Source organism: Molossus molossus, unplaced genomic scaffold (genome assembly GCF_014108415.1).
Source record: "Molossus molossus isolate mMolMol1 unplaced genomic scaffold, mMolMol1.p scaffold_m16_p_11, whole genome shotgun sequence".
Classification (NCBI taxonomy): Eukaryota; Metazoa; Chordata; class Mammalia; order Chiroptera; family Molossidae; genus Molossus; species Molossus molossus.
The window spans coordinates 104,104,829-104,127,347 of record NW_023425346.1 but is presented as its reverse complement, the minus strand read 5'-3'; the positions used below and the strand labels follow the sequence as shown (position 1 = coordinate 104,127,347).

General features: G+C 52.9%; 1 protein-coding gene across 7 annotated transcripts in view; it reads right to left on the bottom strand.

Moving 5' to 3' along the window:
* The window catches only part of AGAP1 (ArfGAP with GTPase domain, ankyrin repeat and PH domain 1), a 479,358-nt gene that overhangs the window by 136,853 nt on the left and 319,986 nt on the right, over nt 1–22,519 (bottom strand). For 4 of the 7 annotated variants that reach the window (XR_004958681.1, XM_036254517.1, XM_036254518.1 and 1 more), the window contains one exon: nt 1,390–1,548. The exons of the other annotated variants lie outside the window; for them this stretch is intronic. Coding sequence is in view for 3 of the 4 variants with exons in the window: in XM_036254517.1 (XP_036110410.1) it covers nt 1,390–1,548 (159 nt within the window). In the remaining variant the exon portion in view is untranslated. The remainder of the gene's footprint in view (nt 1–1,389; nt 1,549–22,519) is intronic. 7 annotated transcript variants of the gene reach the window in all.

The following is a 22,519-nucleotide window of genomic DNA, read 5'->3' as shown; positions in this document are numbered from 1 at the left end:
AGATGCTCCGAGCGACGACTTCCACGCCCCTCTGCCGTGGCTCCGTGGGAGCGGCCTTCACAGACACCACGTGTCCTCCTTGCTTGGTGTGGAACATCTTTCTTTAAGGCCTGGTGTGGAGGCACCAGAAACACAGACGGTGTTTACCTGCAGCCATGGCTGCTGGGTCTACAGGGAAGGCCTGAGGCTGGACTTTAAATTAGAACAAATTATGCTAAAACCACTCTGAACCCCTGCCTGAGAGACGACACGCAACATGGGAATTCCCTTAACCAGTGAGCCCGGCCCAGACGCGACGACTCGGCGAAGCGGACGCGGACCCCGGGCCAGCCGGACGCCGCAGGACTCGAGTCCGCACACACGTCAGGGCCGCCCGCAGTGTGCACGCGTCTCCCCGAGGCCGCCCCCACCAAATGGGGGGGCACTTCCACAGTTTCCAGGATATCCCAGGAGTCTTGGAAAACGAGTAAGGACAAGGATTAAGTGGTTTCCTTTGATGAAAAACCCTCCAAACACAAAGTGAGCATCGCTGGAGGGAGTGTGGGTCACACAGCGCGGGAAGTCGGCCAGGGGCACGAGATCTGCCAGCACCTCGCCCTGCCACCTTGTCCTGGGGCCTGAGCGAGCCACTCGCTGTCTGTGTGACCTCAGTTTCCCCGTCTGTCACGGGGCCTGAGAGAGCCACTCGCTGTCTGTGTGACCTCAGTTTCCCCGTCTGTCACAGGGCCTGAGCGAGCCACTCGCCGTCTGTGTGACCTCAGTTTCCCCGTCTGTCCTGGGGGCTGAGTGAACCACTCGCTGTCTGTGTGACCTCAGTTTCCCCGTCTGTCACGGGGGCTGAGTGAGCCACTCGCTGTCTGTGTGACCTCAGTTTCCCCGTCTGTCACGGGGGCTGAGTGAGCCACTCGCTGTCTGTGTGACCTCAGTTTCCCCGTCTGTCACGGGGGCTGAGTGAGCCACTCGCTGTCTGTGTGACCTCAGTTTCCCCGTCTGTCCTGGGGGCTGAGCAAGCCACTCGCCTGTCTGTGTGACCTCAGTTTCCCCGTCTGTCACAGGGGCCTGAGTGAACCATTCACCCTGTCTCTGTGCAGCCTCAGTTTCCCCGTCTGTCACGGGGCCTGAGTGAACCACTCGATGTCTGTGTGACCTCAGTTTCCCCGTCTGTCATGTGGGCCTGAGCAGCTATGCCTCCCCGAACCAAAGAGGAACACATGAGCTGATGTGGGGGACACAGCCCATCAGGAAGGCGAGACACGCGGGGCCGACACGCTGCCCCCTGGCACCACGCGCGGAGTGGAGTGCGGAGAGCTCAGGGCGCGTGTCCAGCCCCTGGCGTAGGGCCGAGGGCCGTGAGGTGGCTGCGGGCGGCGGGGCCGCGTCCTCTCTTACCACTGCTGATGGCCGAGTTTGCAATGACCGTAGCCTCGCTCCACTGGTCGGCGCTGGAGACAGAGTAGGACCGCTGCTGCATGCCGTCCGGTCGGCTGCCGAAGGAGCCCGGGCTGATGCCGCTGGCCATCTGAGACCCCGACGCACTAGCGACATTCCCTAGGAATAAACACGCCAGGTGAACACTCCACCACTGCACACCCCGAAGCCGCGCTCAGTCGAAGGGGCCTGCCCACCGCGAGCGCGCTGTGCCCGGGAGGGGCCGGAGGGCGGAGCCGGTGCTGGGTGCTTGGCAGAGCCTGGGGAAGGGGCCCAGCGCCTCAGACGACTGCACCTGAAACAACCCCCAACAAAGACACGCGGCACAACCGCCATCTCTGCATGGAGCCGAGGTGCACACGGAAGACCCCCTTTTGGGAAAAGCTAGCAAGGTGGGCCCCCGGGAGCCCTGCCGGTCAACATGGACGGACGAGGAAAGGACCGCCCACGGGGAGTCGGTTTTGGCGCCAGAGAACGTCGAGCATCCTCGAGCAGCATGAATCAAAGCTCCCAGGCTCGGCGTGGGACGAAGGGCAGACTCTTAAACCAGGTACGTTTGCAATGAACCTCGAAAAGACAGAGCCCGGAAAAGAACCGTGGGCAACCCCACAGCGCACGGACTGGTGACGGAGCCGATCCCCCTGCAGCGAAGTGACTGGGACCAGCTGCTCCGCAGGCCGACCAGGTCTCCCCCGGTCACGTGACTTCAGACTCACAAACTCTCGCGGTCTCTCAGCGGCCACACCCTGCTGCTGGTGGGCTCAGCCCTGATGCGGATCTTCGAAGGGAGTAGGTTGCTTTGTCTAAACTTTCCTCCAACTGCCTTACTTTAAAAAAAATTTTTTTATTAAGTTGATGGGGGTGACTTTGGTTAATAGCACCATGTAGGTTTCAGGGGCGCACTTCTACGACACACAGTCTGTACGTTGCATTGTGTACCCATCACTCTAACTGTTCTGGTTTAGAACCATTAAGTTTTAAAAATTGTTTTGGAAAAAAAACAAAAAAACCCTTCTGAACTTAAGGGTGTGGGTCTGGGTCTTCTCTTCCCTGTGGGGGTGCTGATCCCCACACCCACCAATAGGAGCCCATTTTGAGATGAAGCTCCTCCCCTCACCCCTCCTGGGGCTCCCAGGCCCCTTTGCATTTCCTTTTTTAATTTTTTTTATATTTTTCCTTTATTGATTTTAGAGAGAGGAAATGAGAGGGAGAGAGAGATGGAAACATTGATGAGAGAGAACATCGACTGGCTGCCTCCTGCATGCCCCCCACTGGGGATCTGGCTCACAACCTGGGCATGTGCCCTGACCAGGAATCGAACCGGCGACCCCTTGGTGCCGGGGTCAAAGCTCAACCAGTGAGCCACACCGGCCGGACACCCTTTGCATTTCTATGTACCGCAGGCCGATGCTCCAACCGCTAAGCCAAACCAGCCAGGGCACCCTTTGCATTTCAACACAAGAATTCCTAGCAGACCTCGGCTTCAGGGCCCTGCTAACATTTTTAGGGTGAATGAGAGGGAAATAAAAAGACAGAGAATTGGGGAAAACGACGAGAGGACACATACAGGGCAAGACCCACGGCTAAGCGAGCTCCCCACCCACCCGCCTGCCGTTTGCTGAACAGTCCAGATGCCTCTTTCCTCCCCAGTGTCCGTCTGTACCCGACGGGCCACGGTCAAGTCTGGGATCTGTCCACAAGACCGTTTACACCAGCTTTTGTCACACGGCCAAAACTCCTCAAAAAACAAAATAAAACTAACTGTCTGTCTGGTGGGATAAAGGCAAAACAATGCTCACGCCCGAAGTACCACCTCCCTTGTCCATTCTCTGTGGCTCCCTGAGGATGACCGGCCGACACCTCCTCATAGTCCTTTAAAAGGCAAAGCGCTGTCCCAGTCTGTCTGTCCCTGACCGCTCAAGGCAAAACTCCAGAAATCAGGACACTTCGGACAAGGGGCAAGGACATGATCCCATGGAGACACCCAACAAAGAGTTGCTCTTAGCATGACAAGTGCACCTCGAGGCCAAACCTCTGCTGGAGAAACAGGAAGAGGAGACTCCTAACGTACACACCCGTGAAACTACGACGATGCTGATCGTGTCTGTGGCTGGTCCACTGGCTTCCACGCGAGTCACTGCTTGAACCCGGATGGAGCAGCTCTGGGGGCCCCCAGGGAGCAGAGTGGGTGCTCAGGGTGAAGGACCGCCGTCAAGGCTGCGTGCTCTGACGTCCGGCTGCCGAGCCCACGCGAGACGCAAAAAGCGGACCTTTCAGAGCGCCGCTTCCTAGACCCTCGGGCTAGAGGGTCTTCTCATCCCAGCTGCTGCACGGGACAGAGACCACACGGCCGAATCTGGGCCGAAGGAAGGTGTGGATGGGGACGCAGTTATGAAAGTAAAATTCTGAGACAGACCCACAGGCGTGTGGCCGGAATCTGTGTTGGGCTCCGATGGGTTTTTGCTGGGTGGTGACAATTTCTTTCCAAAAACAGAATCAGTTTGGGAGATTTCATCTGCAGGTCGGCGGCTGCGGCAACCCCATGAAGAGGAGACGGGCCGGCAGCCACGGGCCTGTGTTTGCCACATGCAGCTGCCCCTGGACGTCCCGTGGGGCCCCGGCCCAACTGAACACACGCTGGGACAAGTCTGCATTCACAACCTGACCCACCCACGCGGCTCCGCCCAGCCCACCTTGAATGCTGACACCGGCCGCCAGGCAGATCCGTCCCAGCACGGCTGCCGGCGTCTCGGGAGCTCTGTGCTATGTATTTTACTGGCCTGGAAAAGGTCAAAATTAAAAATTCAAAGTACAATTGACCCTTAAACAATGTGAGGCCAGGGGGCTTTGACCACCCCCCCAATGCAGTAGAAAATCCACGTAAAACTTTTGACTCCCCCCAGATTTAACTATGGATAGCTTACTGTTGATCAGAAGCCTTACCAATAACATAAATAGTACATGAACACATATTTCTTTCTGAGAGTTAGATGTATTACATACTGTATTCTTTTTCTTTTTTTCATTCTTACCCGAGGATAAGAACTTTTCCACTGCTTTTTTGAGAGTGTGAAAGAAAGAGAGAGAGAAAAACACCGATGTGAGAGAGACACATTGATTGGTTGCCCCCCAAAATGACCCAACCAGGGCTGGGGATCGAACCTGTGACCCAGGTAGGTGCCCTTGACCGGAATCGAACCCTTGACCCTTTGGTACACGCGCTGACACTCCAACCACTGAGCCAAACCGGCCAGGTCTACACTGTAGTCTTACAATACAGTAAGCTGGAGAAAAGAAAATGGTATTAAGAAAATCTTAAGGAACAGAAAGTTTGCCGTATTTATTGAAAATAAAATCTGCCTACAAGTGGACCCTGCAGGTGGAACCTGTGTTGTTCAAGGGCCAACTGTACAGCCTGCCCTGGAGGTGGGTTTCTTCTGGACCATTTTAAAGTGGAGAAATCCCAAGTCGAGCTCATTGTAAGCTGGGCACCGTCTGGACATCCCTAAACCGGCCTCTGGTACTAAAACCAACACCCTGAAAGCCAGGGCCCGAGCCGCCCCCCTGGCTCCTGATCCCTGGTTAACCTGAGTTCCCCAAGTCTCCGAAAATAGGCACAGAAGGATTCTCGTTTCAGAAGCAGAACATTTCTGGTTTCCTTTGGGAGAGTAAATCTCTTGCATGTACACGCCTTCACTTCATTTTAATTTCAGTTAAAACCTTTCCTGGAAATCAAATCATAAAAGAGCGAGCAGTTGTGAGGTGAACAAGTCGTTTTCTGGGATGATGCAGAAATATATTTGTTTAACTAGAAACAAACAAAACATTACGAAGGGCCAGAAACAGTTTCTGCCTTGAACACAGTTACAGGTGCTCGCCTGTGAATGAGAGTACGTGAAAACCCACATGCTAACCTGCAGGCAAACCAGTGGTCCGCAGACTGGGGCCGACGGCGTGCTGGCTGGGGGCGGCCGGGAAGCCCACCCAGGGCGGGCCGTGGGCCAGTGGTCACACTTTGAGGCATTGCCACCTACTTGAAAAACCCATCAGTCGAAGATACCAGCCACCCCCAAGTGTTCCTGAATATTTTTAATATTACACAAGTTCAAAATCTAATTATAGTATTTTATGTCATAGTTTCTGATGCTTATTTTTACACACACACACACACACACACACACCCAAAGGCTAATGTGTGATTTCGTTTCTGTCCCTAAAGAAGGGTCACTAATTAACTGGACAACCCTACCCTTGATTCTATTTTTTACAAATTTTTATTTATTTATTTTTTCTTTATTGATTTTTAGAGAGAGGGAGGGAGAGGGACAGAGAGATAGAAACATCGATGAGAGAGAACATCGACTGGCCGCCTCCTGCACGCCCCCCACTGGGGATCGGGCCCACAACCTGGGCATGTGCCCTGACCGAAAATTGAACTGGTGACCTCCTGGTACATGGGCTGACGCTCAACCACTGAGCCACACTGGCCGGGTTCTTTTTTTAAAAAAAATCTAATGCATCCAGCAGTGTCTGTCCTGCCTGTGACCACACAGGGAGGACTTCTCTAAGCATAGAAGGGAGACGCTACATTTAAAATCACTTTACTCTCCAAGTTCTCCAGGGCCACGCTGCCCCTCGAAAGGAAACGCGTTTCACACGAAGTTATTAACTCCGGCTGAGGGGCTCCCGCTCCCACTGTGGACGAGGACTTACCTGACGTCCTGAGAGCTGAGGGTCTAAGGCCAAGACCACCTGGTACACAGTGGTGCCTAACCCTGTTCTGACCCCCAGGGTTCTCACTGTGCCCCAGCTGCAGCCATGCCAGCCAGGCCTCCCTCCCAGCGGCCAGGAATGGCTGGGGGTCCAGAAGCCACGTGGCCGTCCACAGTCAGTGAAGATGCTCTGAGGCTGCTGCTGTATCGACTAGTTGGATCGAGTCCCTGCTACCCAGCCACTGGAACCACAAGTATAAAATGGCCAGCAGGGCGTGGGTTACAGGCCAGAAACACCAGCAGGACTGCAGGTAGGAGCGGGCTCTGAGTCAGTGCAGCCCCATGCAGGGTGCGGGTTCGAGAGAAGCGCCCGCCATGGCCCTGGTGGTGCCCAGGAGAGAAAGACTCCTGTCCCTGCCCCGGCAGGTGACCATCTAAACACGGATCCATTTTGCTACAAAATTTCATGTGTGACGGAGACGTGGGGCCCGAAGCTGGGGCCACGGCGTGGGGAGGAGTCTCGGTGCACAGCTGAAACCACGTCCTGGCTGGCAGGTGGTCTTTGCCCAGAGGGAGGAGATTCTAAAGCCAGATGGGGAGGCAGCTCAGCCGGCTCTAAGTCCCCAGGCTCTAGGTCAAGGTCAACAGAAGGACTCAGAGGAAGCCAGTGGGGCACCTGCCTCCCCCGGGGCTGGGCCTCCTTGAGGGTGCAGGGACACTGTCCAAGCTTCGCTTCATCTCCTCGCCCGCCTCCCACAGTCCCTGTGCCAGAATGTCCGTCAGTGTGGCTGGGAAATAAGCTACGGAGCTGGGAGACAGACCCCCGGGTCTCATGTCTCTTCACGGTGCTGACACCCCTTTTTCTTCTGACAGTCTTGTCGGAAACGCCTGTGGAGTGGACAGACGTGGGTGACAGAGATAATATCTCCCTCAGAGGAGAGTGGGTGTGTCTGTCGTCGGGATGATCACCCCATCACCTTCCAGGGTAAGGGGGGCAGGCTTCCTGTGACCCACTATAAAGACCGGGCTGTCCTGACCGTAGCGGCTTCTCCTGCAAAGTGACCGCCGAGTGTGCTGATGTCACCTGGTCCCTGAGGGTGGGGCGGACATGACAGTGCTGATGCTCGGGCCGTGGCTGCTGTTGTAAGAAACTGTCCTCTGTCCTGACCCAGGATCTCAGACCCGGAACTGGAGGCTAGCTTCCCTGCGACATTCCAGCCGCCTCCTCTAATAGTGACCGCCTAGATTTCCTTGTCTCGCCACACTGAACCCCTGTGGGGGGCACATGGAGGAGACAGAGCCCCTGTCCTTCGGGAAGCTACAGTCTAGACCGGTCGCGTTTCAGACAAGTCCGCCTGTGGCCAAAATGCAAGGGAGGGTCACAGGAGCTGTAGGAGGTGTGAGGGGCAGGGAGATCCCGCCAGCCGGAAGGCTCAGGAAAGACTTGGTATTTCAGACTTTGGAGCTGACCCGTCTCTACAAAGAACAGAATGGAAAGAGGGGTCACTACCCTCCCAGGAAAATGCCCTTCTAACTGACCCACCTGCCAGGGGGCTTCACAGAACAGCCCGTGCGTTTCTCTTCCTCTCTCAAGTTTCCTGTTTTTATCTCTTTATCCATCCACCCATCCATCCATCCTCAGCTGAGGATGTGTTTTAGAGAGGAAGGGGGGAGGGGAAGAGGGTGGGAGGGACAGAGAGAAGCTTCAGTCAGCTGCCTCCGGTACGCACCCCTACTGGGTATCAAACCCGCAACCTTTCTTTGGTGCACGGGATAGTGCTCCAACCAGCTGAGCCACCCGGCCAGGGTGCGAGACTCCTGTCTTCATCTCCCATCCTCCAAACCACAACCACACAGACAGACATAAGCTCGTCCACCAGGGGGCACAAACAGGAATGCTCGAGGCGGCATTTCATGGCCGAAATGTCCATCCGCCACGTTCCCTCGTGGTGTGTCCATAAGATGGAATACTACACCCAGCAGGAATGGAGGAACGACCGACACGGGCCACACAGGACCACGCCACAGGGAGGATGTGGAACAAAAAAAGACACGCCAGAGAGCACCAACTGTTAGCATCCATCCACGCTCAAGACTGACAGGCAGAACTCACCTGTGGAGGAAGAACTCTGGCTATTACCATCGAGTGTGTGTGTGTGTGAGAGTGTCAGTGTATGTGCACGAGTGTGTGAGTGTCAGTGTATGTGCATGAGTGTGCGAGAATGTCAGTGTATATGCATTAGTGCGTGTGTGTACATGAGCATGTGAGTTAGTGTATGTGCATGAGTGTGTGTCGGTGTGTGCATGTGTGTGTGTCAGTGCAAGTGCATAAGTGTGTGAGAGTGTCAGTATATGTACATGAGTGTGTCAGTGTATGTGCATGAGTGTATGTGTCAGTGTATGTGCATGAGTGTGTCAGATGTGCACGGGTGTGTATGTGAGTGTGAATGTGTTTGTGAGCATGTGAGAATGTGTATGAGAGTATGTATGTTTTTGTGTGTGAGAAAATGTTTGTGAGTGTATGAACGTGTGTGTGTGCCTGAGTGTGTGTGTGTGTGAATGTGAAGTGTGTGAGTGTGTGTATGAGTGTGAACGTGTGTTCGGGGAAGTGTGGGCAGTGACAGGATGTGGCCCATGGCGGCTTCCTGGTCTGTGTGGTCACCTGTACACTTACTTAGCTATAAGTTAGGATTTTGCACTTTCTATGTGTACATTGTATCAATAACACCCCGCCCCCCGCAAAAACAAGCAAACACAAAACCACCGAGCTGGAAAAGGTCAATGGAATGGTTTGTGCATCTGGATGGAGGTCGGGTCAGGAAGTAAGAGAGATGGAGCCAGGCTGGGCAGGAGACAGTTTCACCAGCATTAAGTCTGAAGAATGGCCCAGGCCTACAAAGGAGGGGGCCCTGGTGTCCGCAGGAAGCAGGTCCCATGGGACCTCTTTGGTACCGGCTCAGTCTTTGCCCCCAAATAGTATCTGAGTTACCATGGCAACACATGGCAACTTCCTGGCCCATTCCTGAACTCAGCAACAGTGCCTCCTCCAGCACCCCTCCTGGGGCCGAGCTGCGCGATTAGCAGGGGGCAGCCCAATTACCATGCTAATCCGGGCCCAGGGCCGCTCCTTGATGTGGGATGTGTGCTCACTGGGCCGCCCTGATTAGCACGCTTCCCTGCGTCAAAAGCACCAGATTCTTCCCAAAGAATAATTTTAGCTTTGCGCGTCGCCCTGAAGTGTACCAGTTGATTTGAAAAGGTACTTACCTCCACCATATGCTATTTTTCTTTAAACAATTTGCATTTCAAAGTGAATACAGCATTTATATCTGAATGCCTATCAGTGTGTTGCCTGAACTGATCTCAAAGGAGCAAGAGAAAGATGCTGGTTTTCTATTGAGCAAGAATGTTTTCATCCACCAAATGACATCAAAGGCAGAGTTCCTCTTTTAAGCGACAGGATTATTATATTAAAAATAGACCGCTCTGATTTAAAAAAAAAAAAAGTATACTCTGAAGTAGGCTTTTCATTGAAATAAAGGCTCATCAACAACCATCGCTTTTACAGCACGACCTTCTGCTCACTGCCCGCTCTGATTTCGGACCCTCTTCCCAAACCAGACCTGGCATTCGACTTACTGGGTAAATCGCCTGAAAAAGAGCAGCAACTCCCAGCCACAGGCGAGACTGAGGCTCAGACACGGAGACGCCTGGGGAGAAAAACCCCAAGAGGACTCTGTGGGCAAGTGTGGACGAAAGGGGCCACGTGCTAACCCGACAAGCTCGGGGGCGGCCTGCGTGGCGGCCCTGCAAGCTCAGAGACCTGAAGTAACCACAGAGGATGGTCTGAAAGGAAAACTTTCTAACTCAAAGCAGTTTATGGCAGGGAGTCATGTCCTAGGCCGGCATCGCCCTGACAAAGGTCAGTCCTGACCTTCACTGAGCCTGTCTGCTGTCTTTTTGCATCTACGAGAACATATCTTCTGACTGTCAGGGTGACTCCCCCTTTTCTAGACCCCTCGGGGCACAATCAAGCACCAGGGTAGAGAAGACAAGTCCTCCTCATTGTTACGGTCTGTCCATTGCTGACTGCTGACTGTCCTGTACCCACCTATGTCAAAGACGCATCTGTCCGTCATCATGCTCTTCATCCAGTCCCAGAGGCTCCCCCACCCCGCTTTGCTTGCTCCCACCTCCCTAATCTAGTACTGATGGGTTTCCTGTAACTCACTCACTTGCATTCTCTCTTTTCATTCTCACGTATAAAATTAGGTGCAAAACTGCCCTTCTCCGGGGCATCATCTCCATCCACTGGCTCAACTAAGCTCGTCACAGTTTTTCACAGGTTTGAATGCTCCTCGTGTTAACACAAGTGAGTGCAACACAAACATTAGTTTCCACTGTGGCGCGTTGCAATTCACACACGGTCATGACTGCAGGGCGATGACGGACGGAGACCCGCTCCCTGCCCCCCCCGCCCCGCCCCTGGCGGCTGCTCCCCAGGGACACAGAGTGACGCTCTCGTGGGCCCGTGCCCGCCTGGGGGAGCTCCTGGCGGCATCAGAGCTGTGCCTGCCAGGCCGCTTGGCCCCCTTTCCCACCTCGCCCTGGTCCGCGACGGGCACCAGCTTCGCCCGGATCAGGACGGGACCACACAGGCCTTTCTAATGGCCACATCACTTCTGACTAGGCCTTCGCCATCTGTCCCGTCCTCTAATTACAACCCCAAAAAGAATATAACTCACAACACTCCCATAAAAAGTGAGATGCAAAGGACTTAAGCGCCCACGAGCAGGGCCCGCTGGCCCACTGCTGGCACTGGAAACCTGCCTCCCGTCGGCCACCAGGATGTCAGGACGTGTGGACCGTTTCCAAAGACGCAGCTGGGATCTCTTCTTAAAGACGCAGGCGACGAGGGCCCTGCCTGAGGTCGTCCCTGTTCTGTAAAACGGTGCTTCTCAGCACACCTCCGGAGGTGGGCTCTTGTTTCTCGGACCACTACACGTTTTTTTGGTTAAATATTTTCGCGGGATGTTTACCAGAGAAAAAAGGAAGGTGCTCCAGACCCGATGGTAAGGGAAAAAGTAATTGCAACCGAAGACGACACTGTGGCCACGCTCAGAAATCAGATCCTGAAACCGGACGGTTCACTGCTATTTCCTGAAATGTGGAAAGAATTACTTTGGATTCTCCCTACTCACATTATGGTACAAGGGAGGAAATGGGAGTCTTCAGGTGGACACGTTTCTTGAAGGGGTATCTTGCAAAACGACAGCTATGCAAGCAATGAGCTGTCGACAACAGCTCCATCCAACAGACCCATCTCTCATCAAACACAGCCTTCATTTTTCTTACTTAGGACCAAAGAAAAGATGTAATTTTATATTATACTTCGTGGACAGGACTTTCCTTCCATTTTCCACGTTGTTCCATAATCTTCACAATAATTTTATTTTATCATTATTTTTTTTCATCCTCACCAGAGGATTTTTTTTTCCCATTTATCTTCAGAAAGAGTCAGAGGTAGAAAGGGAGAGAAGGAGGAAGGGAGAGCGGGAGGGGGAGGAGGGGGGGGAGGGAGGGAGGAAGGGAGAGAGAGAGAGAGAGAGAGAGAAACATAGATTGGTTGCCTCCCTCAAGACCCCAACCAGGGCCAGAAACAAACTGCAGCCAAGGTGCGAGACCTTGGCCAGAATTGAATCCATGACTCTGCTCTAACCGCTGAGCCAAACTGGCCATGGCTTCATAATAATTTTATGTAGATAATTTACATTACCATTTTTTCTACTTCTGGATAGTTTTGGTTGTTTCTAGTTTCTTGTTATTATAAACAATACTGCAAAGGACATCTTCTGTTACATTCTTTTCTTAGGATAGAACCTCAAAAGAGTTATTGAGTCAAACAGCATTAACATATTTCTGACTCATGATGTATGTTTCCAATTTATTTTCTTAATGACCAGTGGGCTAAAAAAGGATGGAACCTGGGCACCTGGAGAACAATTCCTTTCATAATTTGTAAAATGGAAATAGTAACAATAACAACAACAATAAAACATGATGATGATAATGATGATGCTAACAATATGCCCATGTGGTGGATACAAGGCTTAATTACATAAAGTACTGTGCAAACTGCAAAGCCTGTGCAGGTATTAGTGCTTATTAATTTTATCAACAGTGGGTTTTCCTTTTCTCTATAGTTTATTAATTTTTAAAAATGTTTTATTGATTTTTTTTTTTTTTAGAGAGAGAGGAAGGGAGAGAGATAGAAACATCGATCAGCTGCCTCCTGCACGCCCCCTACTGGGGATCGAGCCCACAACCTGGGCACGTGCCCTGACCGGGAATCGAACCGGGGTCTCTCAGTCCACGGGACGATGGATGAACCTCAATCCACTGAGCCACACGGGCTGGGCCAGGGTAAGTTCTCATTTAAGTGATTACATTTAGAAGTAAGCTGAACGCGTATTCCAAAGACAAAGCTGCTTTCTCCAGAGACACAGCACGGTGCCCCCCACTGCAGAGAGGCGGCAGCACTGGCCACGGCCCCCCCGTCTCCCTGCTGAAGGACACTCCCCACCACTGAGCCCACGTGCGTGGGGCAGCAGCACCATGGTGCTCACCTCTGCCGATTCCCGCGGCGCCCCCGGCATGTGGGCCTAGCTCCACCCCCTTTCCTGGTACCGGTTACGTGAATGAATTTGTACGCAATACAGTAATAAGATATGACAGCATTATACAAAAGAAGGGTAAAACTGAGGATTTTCTTTGAAGCGATAATGTACAAGTACAGCATTCAAGAAATAGTTTTATAAAACAAAGTCCAAGATGCCTAGGTTATTTGATTATACACCCCCAACAAACTCAGTTCAGTTGTTTGGTTTCTCTTCCTGCCGTGCACAACAGTTCCATCCTTGAAACACCCTTCCTCCTTTGTATGACAAATGCAACAGGTGACGTCTGCACAACGCTCACCTGGATGTGACAGCCCTCTGGAGGGGAGAGCTCTCCGGTACCGCCGCGTGGTCTACCTCTTCCAGGGAGGAGGCGGTGGTCGCAGGGCTCCGCCTCGGACGAGCTCGGTCGGACTTCTCTCCCTTCCAGGCCCGACGACAGCCTCTCCTGGACGTGGCTAGAGACATCGTGAGGTGAGCACTGAGGGGCGCCGTGCTCGTGAGCGAGGACGCGAAGGTGGGCTCCCCGAGTGTGGCCAGGAGGTGCTGGGTACCTCTCGGAGGGACGGACGTGCTCCGCAGGCGTGGTGCCCACCAAGCACGGACGCGAGGTGGAGACAGCAGAGTGCCACGGCGCTCTCCTGAAGAGGGGCGAGGGTGGAGCGAGCAGACCAATCTCGGACTCGACGCCAGCACAGAAGGGCTCTTTCCCAAGGCCCAGCTGCCAGCCGAGGCCCAGGCCTGTGGCCAGGGCCTCCCCGAAGGCCACCGGGACAACCGGCTGAGACCCTCCCCACGCCGCCGCCCACTTCGCTGGTCGTGAGAGCGTCATGGCAATGGCTGAAACACGACCTCTTCACCAAACATACACTTTGGAAAAGAACAGTTTCTGAAGCAGCTTCTATTCCCTAGTAGGGATCTCTGTTCCCAAGGGGCGTCCACTGCCCAGTAACCCCCTCTTCCGTGCTTAACTGCAGGCACTAAGGGTCAAGTTGCTCTTGCCGCTTCTTACAGCAAAGAAGACGCGTTTCGAGTTCGAGTAACTGAAGGTTCCCCTCAACGGGACAGGACGGTTTGACTGGCATTGGACCTGTGCCCAGTGCTCTCGACGCAGCAGCCACAAGGAAGGAGCTGCCCTCTGACAGGAGGCCAACAGCACTGTCCTCCACGCCGACCACTGACCCCGCTCAGGACGGGCGATGCTAACGTCCACTTCATGAAAAAGGAATCGCTGGGTCACAGCACCGGGAGAGAACAGCGAAGAAAGGGCAACAACGGTCTATGCCTCAAAGAGGTGACGACGTCATGATGGAAACAAGGCGACAGAACTCTGCCTCAGTCCCAGCGGGAGGCACAAACAGAAAGGACAAACCACAAGAACCCGTGTCTCATAAAAGCTGAAGGCTCTGCACCTCTCCATCTCGGAGGTGGCGGGCTCCCCGAAATTCCAGGCTAAGAGAAGCCCCGCAGGGCATGTGTTCCCCCCCCCCGCCAAGACGACAACACTTACGAAACGGCCGCCGACACTGAGTCCGGTGAGACCGAGTTTACGGAAGCAGATTATCATCACGTGATACTGATTTTTGGATTATTTTGCAGCTAAATAATTCATAACCAAGGAGGCCTTCCCTGGCCGGCGCTCCCCCAAGCTTCTGGAGAGGCATTTAGCAGAAGCGCCCAGTTTACACTCCAGAGGCCTCGGCGGTGTAAACAAAGCCCCCAGTGTGGGGAACCAACGGGCGGTTGGGGCAGAAACGGGGCGAGGCGCCAGGTTCCGAGGTCCCGGGGAGCAACGTGGGACCCGGCAAACCAGGCGACACACAGGGGCAGGGGCAGCTCGCTCATCGGTACCCGGAACAGACTCCCCGAGTTATTAAAATGTTTTCTAGACCATTAGAAACTAAACAAAGAGAAACTTTGTTTCTAGGAGACAACCACAGATCTAGTTTGGATGGTGCGTTATTTTTTTATTTTTTTTTAATAGCTATTACCACTGTAACAGCAGCTTAGCGACGGCGTCTGCAGTGTGAGCAGTTTTGATAAACAGCCTCTGCGGGCCACACAACGGGGATAATGTATCCTTAAGTACCGCCAATGAGCTGCCATTCTGCACAGCCAATTACTTCTGTGTGTCTGTCACTCAAAGGAAAAATGACTGAGCCCATTAGACGAAACCTTTGTCACTGTTCCTAATGCACTCCTAGGCCTCATTAATCTCCGGGAGCAGCAACAGAGCCGCGGTGTCTCACCACCTCCCCCGAACGGGCCCACGTGAAGCCTCTCATCTCTCCCCCAAGTGCACCGCGTTAATCAAGCTCTCCTTATTACCCAGTCCCTGTCACGGCGGAGAGCGCGCTCCCTCTTAAATGCTCTCATTATGACCCATCTTTAGAGCCGGCTAAGTGGAAAAAAAGAGAGAGGGAGAGAGGGAGAAAGGACGGGAGAGAAAGAGGAGAGGAAAAAGCAAGTCCGATCCCATTAATATTCATGACAATAATTAGTATTCTAGGTCACTGAATATTCATGCTATCAGTTTGGTTTTTTTATGGGTTTGCTGGATGTCCTGATTACTGGAGTGTGGAGGAAAACAGCATGGTTGAGACTTAGATGTCAACGGCAGTTCAATACTCACAACACATCGAGGTGCCCGCCCCCACCCCTGGAAACGCAGCCCCAACCCTCCTGAAGGCTTTAGTGTTTTGAAACCGCTGGGGGCCTGAAGTGGGGGGAGGTGGAGGAGGAGGAAAGGCTTCCTGTGACAAAGGTCTGAGCATCCATCTGGTTAGGATAAAAACATAGTCACAGTTGCAAATAGCCAACAAAGACCCACTTTAGGGACAAGGAGATATCTGTCAGCGGAGAAAGAAATGTCACCATCAGGAGTTCCGGAAAACGCGGGAACGGAGATGGGACACACAGAACTAGGGCAGAGCGGCCCCAAGGGGACCCCAGAAAGGCCCGGACAGCACCTCTGCCTGCCTGGGCTGCTGCCATCGTCGGGGGAAATACTGTCTGTGGGGGGGCACAGGTTTTATGTCTAACACATTATGTCTACTCGACAGCTGTATAAACACATTTTATGGTGTTAAAAAAAATTATTCAGGAACAATTTCTCTCTCCTCCTCCCTTTCCTTCATCAGCGATGAGCACCACTGTTTCGATGAACTCCTGATGCCATTCTGAAGACTCACTCACCTGGGCCACGCATTGCGAAGACAGTTGGTGTGTCATCCTCCTAAGAACAGATGTGGTCACCATTTCCCATTTTAAAGGCAAGAAAGGTGAGCTGAGAGAGAAAACTGCACAGGGTCATAAGACGGGAGAGGTGGGATTCGAGTTAGGGTCTCTGACTCCAAAGGCCCAGTCCAGGCCATTTTGTTTTCCTGCTCTCTACCCAAATGTCGAAATTGTTGTCAGAGCTAAGGTAGGTGCCTTCTGTCACCTGAGGATAGAATTCGACCAAAGCAGCCTGGCCAGAAACGCATGTCAGGAATACTTGTGGACCTCTGACTGCAGTCGGGTAGATTCTCTAAAAATCTGACTCCAGATGGTTTCCCATTAGAGAGGCCATGTAAGTTTTGAGCCTAAGGAATGGAAATGGCAGATATCACCATGGACATGGGCATGGAGAAAGAGGAAGACATGATGGAGAGGGGAGAATTAAATAGGCCTGAAGAAATAAATATTGCTTGGATTCTTCTTCTTTTTTGCTGGAGTAGATGCTGAAGTAGTTTTTTCAAAAAGCCGTTGAGAGGGAAATGTTCTCTCTCTGTACATCATCTACGCATGTCTTTTTTCCTACCTTCACGCTTGGTTGATGATAGTTCGGCACTGCATAGGCTTCTTTTACACGTAGTGTTGTTTTTGGAGGTCCCCAGCCCGCCGTCACCTTCCTCGGTAGGTGATCCCACTCTTCTATCTCGGACTTTACGTTCACAGAGCTTCCTGTCCCATCCATCTGGGCCCCGGGCTCTTCAGACGGGAAGACTTCACCAAGTCCTTCCTCACCTCTAGCAGATCTTCTTCGGTTACAGCTGTCATAGATTACCAACAGTGTCTTTGGCCATGTTGTTTGGAGTATTTAGCCTACATTAAATCTTTTTTGCAATCTTTTTTCTTTAACGTTCAATAACTCATTGGTTTTTCGATCTTTGTTTCATTTCATGGATACAGGAATTCACCTCTCAAACCTTTCTGAAGATAGCAGTTGTAATTTCCTTTAAATTCTCTTTCCCCCAACTTATCACTCTTTCTTCTAGGATCGGTTGTCCTTTTGTTCATCTTGGTCCTTTTCCTACTGACTGGCGGTTCCCACACGTCTTGGTTGTGCGTTCATGTTTACGAGTAAGGGGAGGTGGGCCCGCAGGCAGCGGGAGGCGTGTTCTCTGCAGCCTTGGGGCAGGTGCGTGGCACGTGTTGACTGGTGGGGCCCGGGCGAGACCGACAGTGTGGGGTTCGTGGGCAGGGCAGGCTGGAGCACTGGTCACGTCCCTCACGGTCAGGGCTGCCTTTCCCTGCCGCCTATTTGTTCTTCTCTGTGACTGTCCGGAGGCCTGGGTTTCCCAGTCTACTTCCTTCTCTTTGAGGCAGCGGTGTCCACATCAGGAGGCCCCGCCCCCCAGGAATGTAGCTTACTCCTCAGCGGTGTGGGTGGAGGGGACACCAGTGGCCAGCTCTGCTTGAATGCGCCTGGGCCCCATCTTCACTGCAGCCTTTCTGCTCTGAGTCACGTGCAGCTTACCACGGTGAGCCCGGGCCACGGTTCGCGTGCAGCCCGCCACAGTGAGCCCGGGGCTCCGGTTCGCGTGCAACCCGCCACGGTGAGCCCGGGACCCCGGTTCATGTGCAACCCGCCACGGTGAGCCCGGGGCCCCGGTTCGCGTGCAACCCGCCACGGTGAGCCCGGGGCCCCGGTTCGCGTGCAACCCGCCACGGTGAGCCCGGGACCCCGGTTCATGTGCAACCCGCCACGGTGAGCCCGGGCCACGGTTCGCGTGCAGCCCGCCATGGTGAGCCCAGGGCCCTGGTTCGCGTGCAGCCCGCCACGGTGAGCCCGGGCCACGGTTCGTGTGCAACCCGCCACGGTGAGCCCGGGGCTCCGGTTCATGTGCAACCGCCACGGTGAGCCCGGGGCCCCGGTTCGCGTGCAACCCGCCACGGTGGGCCCGGTTCGGCACCGCCACGGTGAGCCGGGCCGGTTCATGTGCAACTCGCCACGGTGAGCCGGGGCCCCGGTTCGATGTGCAACTCGCCACGGTGAGCCCGGGGCCCCGGTTCGCGTGCAACCCGCCACGGTGAGCCCGGGGCCCCGGTTCGCGTGCAACCCGCCACGGTGAGCCCGGGGCCCCGGTTCGCGTGCAACCCGCCACGGTGAGCCCGGGGCCCCGGTTCGCGTGCAACCCGCCACGGTGAGCCCGGGGCTCCGGTTCGCGTGCAACTCGCCACGGTGAGCCCGGGGCCCCGGTTCGCGTGCAACCCGCCACGGTGAGCCCGGGGCTCCGGTTCATGTGCCAACTGCCACGGTGAGCCCGGGGCCCCGGTTCGCGTGCAACCTGCCAGTGAGCCCGGGGCTCGGGCGGCAGTCTGTGAGGTAGCCCAGTAGCGTCAAGATCCAGTTTCTATCTTGACAGTGCGTTTCCCTCCTCGTCCTCAAGCCCAGAGCAGACTTTAAGACCATAGGATTCCCGGGTGTTATTGTAGGAAAAGCAGTCGACATTCCAATGTTGGCGCACTCTCCCCACTACTGGAGGTGACAGAAGACTCTCTCCCAGCAGTGATGCTCTACCCACTGGTGCCCTTGGTCCCTATGGCACCCACTGCCAGCTTCGGTGGTTTCATCTGCGTGTTTATCTTCTGACTCCACCCTCAGTGGAGTGTCAACCCTGGAGGGGGTCCTGGACCGCAGCCTCCTGCATCTCCAGAACCCTGATCAGGCCTGGGCACAAGGCAGACCCAGTGGTCACCGCCAGTGCGTGGCCCAGGAGACATAGCAGTGAGACACCCACACCTCTGAGCTGGTTGGCAGAAACGAACGGTCACGCTGATGCACGGGCGTCGCAAATACTGAAATATGGAATGCACTACGGACGTATACACTAGAAAGTCAAGAGAAACATCCAAATTGCTATTCTCACTAACAAGACTTCAGCAAGATGGCGAGATAGAAACCATACAAAAATCAGGGGCTTGCTTATTGCTTATTTCTTACCGATTACATGATATAATTAATATATTAACCCCCCCCCAAAGATGAGTCCCACAATTCACCAAAAATCATAAACTAACAGAATGGATTACCAAGACAGATCCAGGAGCTAAGTGAAGAACAGTGTTCGACTTTACTGAGAGATGTAAAATAAATGTGGATGAAGTGGGAAAGAATTGTGTTCCATGATAGGAAACTCAATGTGGTCAAGGTTCGGTTCCTCCACCAGTCAGGGTAAAAGCAGCCACCTTTTAAACTGGAGTCACCTGGGATTATTTTTAGGGGGACGGAGAAGGTTTCAAGTTATTGTGAAGTTTATGGGAAAAAAACAGGTGCGTGGCCACAGCCAAGAAGAACTGGAGGATAAAGGAGTTAACGCCGAATGACCCAGCTGTACTCCCAGACACAGACGGGGCCATAATCCCAGGCAGGGTGGTGAATCCGCGCCAGGGAATTCGGTGTGAAGACAGCAGATCAGTGGAAGAGATTCCTGAGCCCAGAAACAGCTCGTTTGACTGAGTTCGTTGTCAATAAAGGGACCAACAGAATCAACAGGAAAAGGGAACCTTCAACAAAGAGTGGAAGAACAGTCAGTCACCCATTTGAATTAAGTTTAATTAGAGGTCCCATTGCATATAATAGACCCAAGCAAATTAAAGGTGGCTTCGTGGTGAAACATTTTTGAAAAGGATCTGGAGGGTATATAGTCGTCCATCACACTGTTATTTCAACTGTTCAGTATGTTTTAAAAACTCTTATAATAAAAAGTTGGATATATCTAAAGATAAAAAAAAAAAGAAAAACAATAAAATGGTAAAACTCAGGCCCTGGCTGGTGTGGCTCGGTGGGTTGAGCAGCGTCCCACGCACCCAAAGGTCACTGGTTCAATTCCCAGTCAGGGCACTTGCCCAGGTTGGGGGTTCTAATCCGTAGTCAGAGTGCATACAGGAGGCAACCGGTTGATGTTTCTCTCTTACATCAATGTTTCTCTCTCTCTCTAAAAAAAAAAATAATAATAATGCTAAACTCAGAAATACATATATATGGATTATGATCTGCGTTCAAGATTCTGAAAGGCTTTCTAAATGTCTAACGTAGAAACCGGAGAAGTAAAAGACATAATTTAATTATATATTAAAAGGGGGGGAAACCTCTAAATGTAAATAAGACCACATGGTATAAAAAATAAGAAATTGAGGAAATATCTGCAAAATATATTATGAAGTGTTGATGTCCTTAATATACAAAGAGTTCTTACAAATCAACAAGGAAAGAAACAGGCAAAGGATACCGGTAAACAACTATGATGTAAGTAATACGTACGACCAATAAACATGTGAGATGTTCGGCCTCACTGTTGATTGGAGAATTCCACATAAACAGAGTGTGAAGTATTTTCATTGCTTATCGGATGAGCAGAGTCTAGAAATGATGCTAAAATAGCAATACTAGCAGGTGTGGGGGTCAGTGGGCATTCACTTTATGGGTGGAGGATCATAGCATACAAAACCTTTCTAGAAATTAATTTGGAGTCTTACACATGTTCACACCCACTCATGGAGTCACTTCACATAGGGACCTTCAAAACAATCGTAAAGACTTAAGCACACGCATGCGTCAGGTCTCTGTGAATGGAAAAGTCACTGGAAGGAAGGACTACAAACACTGACCTGCTGCATTAACCCCGAGATGAGTAGATGAGTAACAGAAAAGAAAGCGTGGAAAGAACAAACGGGTCAGAACCCCACCAGAACAGCAGGGCTCACAGGAGTGGAGACCGGGAGAAGGTGGAGCCCCATCTCAGTTCTTCAGCAAATAGCTCTCAAATAACAATAACTAACACCTTTTTTTAGTGAAAAGTCCACCACATAAAAATAGCATCACTTTACTTCCACCGAAGGTGGCCGTGTTGGGATTGTCCTCGAGCGAACGTGCTCATTCCCTCTGGACACCAGCGATGACGTCACCTGCATGCCACAGCCCTGCACTAACATGAGTGACCAGGAGGAACTTTCTCCCCTGCAGTGTCCCTGCTCCTGGAGGTGTCCTACCCCCACTCCCACATCCCTACCCGTGAGCCAGGCTCCCCACGTGGGGGCTCCCGGCTCAGGGTCGGAAGGACGTGTTGTTATGAACCGAGGGTGTGGCCACAGCAAAGGGTTTCAACGGTGCCCCAAACTCTCCCCTTACCCACAGCAAGAGTCTCACAGAGAATAAACGTGGGCACAGAAACACTGGCCTCAGACACATGCACTCACTCCCTTAGGCCCACGACACAGCTGACTCCACAGCACGTGACAAAGCCCATGAGGCATTTTGGATTAAAAGAAGCTCAAAATCCAAATCACATACAAGCCACACCGCACCCGGGTGCCCGGCAGAATCCGGCCCCTGCTGACACCCTCCCCCCCCCCAACACACACACAGCCCTGCCCCGGGCCCACCTCCTGGGGCAGAGCTGACCACACACAGCACCATGGGCTCTCCACGCCCCACACCCCCGCCCTGAGCACCTGCATCTACCTGTCTGCACATCTCTCCCCAACCAGGGGGCGTGGTTCTTGAGGGCCGGGCTTCACCTCTTATTCTCCTGTGTCCCCAGGGCCCAGGACTGTGACTGGCACATGTTAAAAAGTCTATCCATGTTTCTCGACTTGAGTAAGTAAATGGATCGATGGGACATGATGGGTTAGAAGAAGGGGAAAACTGCTGGTTGTAAGGTGACTGCCTTGTCTACCCTTTCGGGGGCTCAGGGACTCATTATCCACAGCACATCCAACTCCTGGTACACAGCAGGTGCTCAATAAATACTTTTATTTTTGTTACTCCTCCTCCAAGGATATTTTTTCCACTGAATTTTAAAGAGAGTGGAAGGGAATGAGGGAAGGAGAGAGAGAGAAACACTGATGTGAGAGAGAAACATTGACTGGTTGCCTCCTGCATGCACCCCGACTGGGGCTGGGGATCAAACCTGCAACCCAGGTATGTGCCCTTGACTGGGAATAGAACCCTTGACCCTCTGGTCCTCGGGCCGATGCTCTAACTGCTGAGCCAAACCAGCCAGGACTCAATAAACATTTTTGAATAAGTAAATAAATACAAAGTAACAAAGACATTAGCTTCGCATTCACTATAGACAAAGTTTTTTCTTGGGCATGTCTCTTCTCTCTTCTTATCCCATAGAGTTAGCACACCATCCTGCAAAGGAAAATGTCACCCATGGCTTGGAAGGAAGGTCCGCAGATCATAGAGGCCAGGCCAAATAACCTGACCCCCTTTCTGGAATGAACCGACGTTCCCGTGAGCCAAGCCCGGTTCAGTAATACTCAGTAATACCAGTGGATGTCCGTACGGTGAGTTTTCTGGTACTTCTGTGTGACCTCACCTGCCATCACATTGGTGACACGCACGGCCAGTTGCCGGCCCGGCGCCCCGGGCATTAAGCCGAACCCCAGCTCACGGAGCCCAGATTTTCGCTCCTTTTTATGACTCTGGTT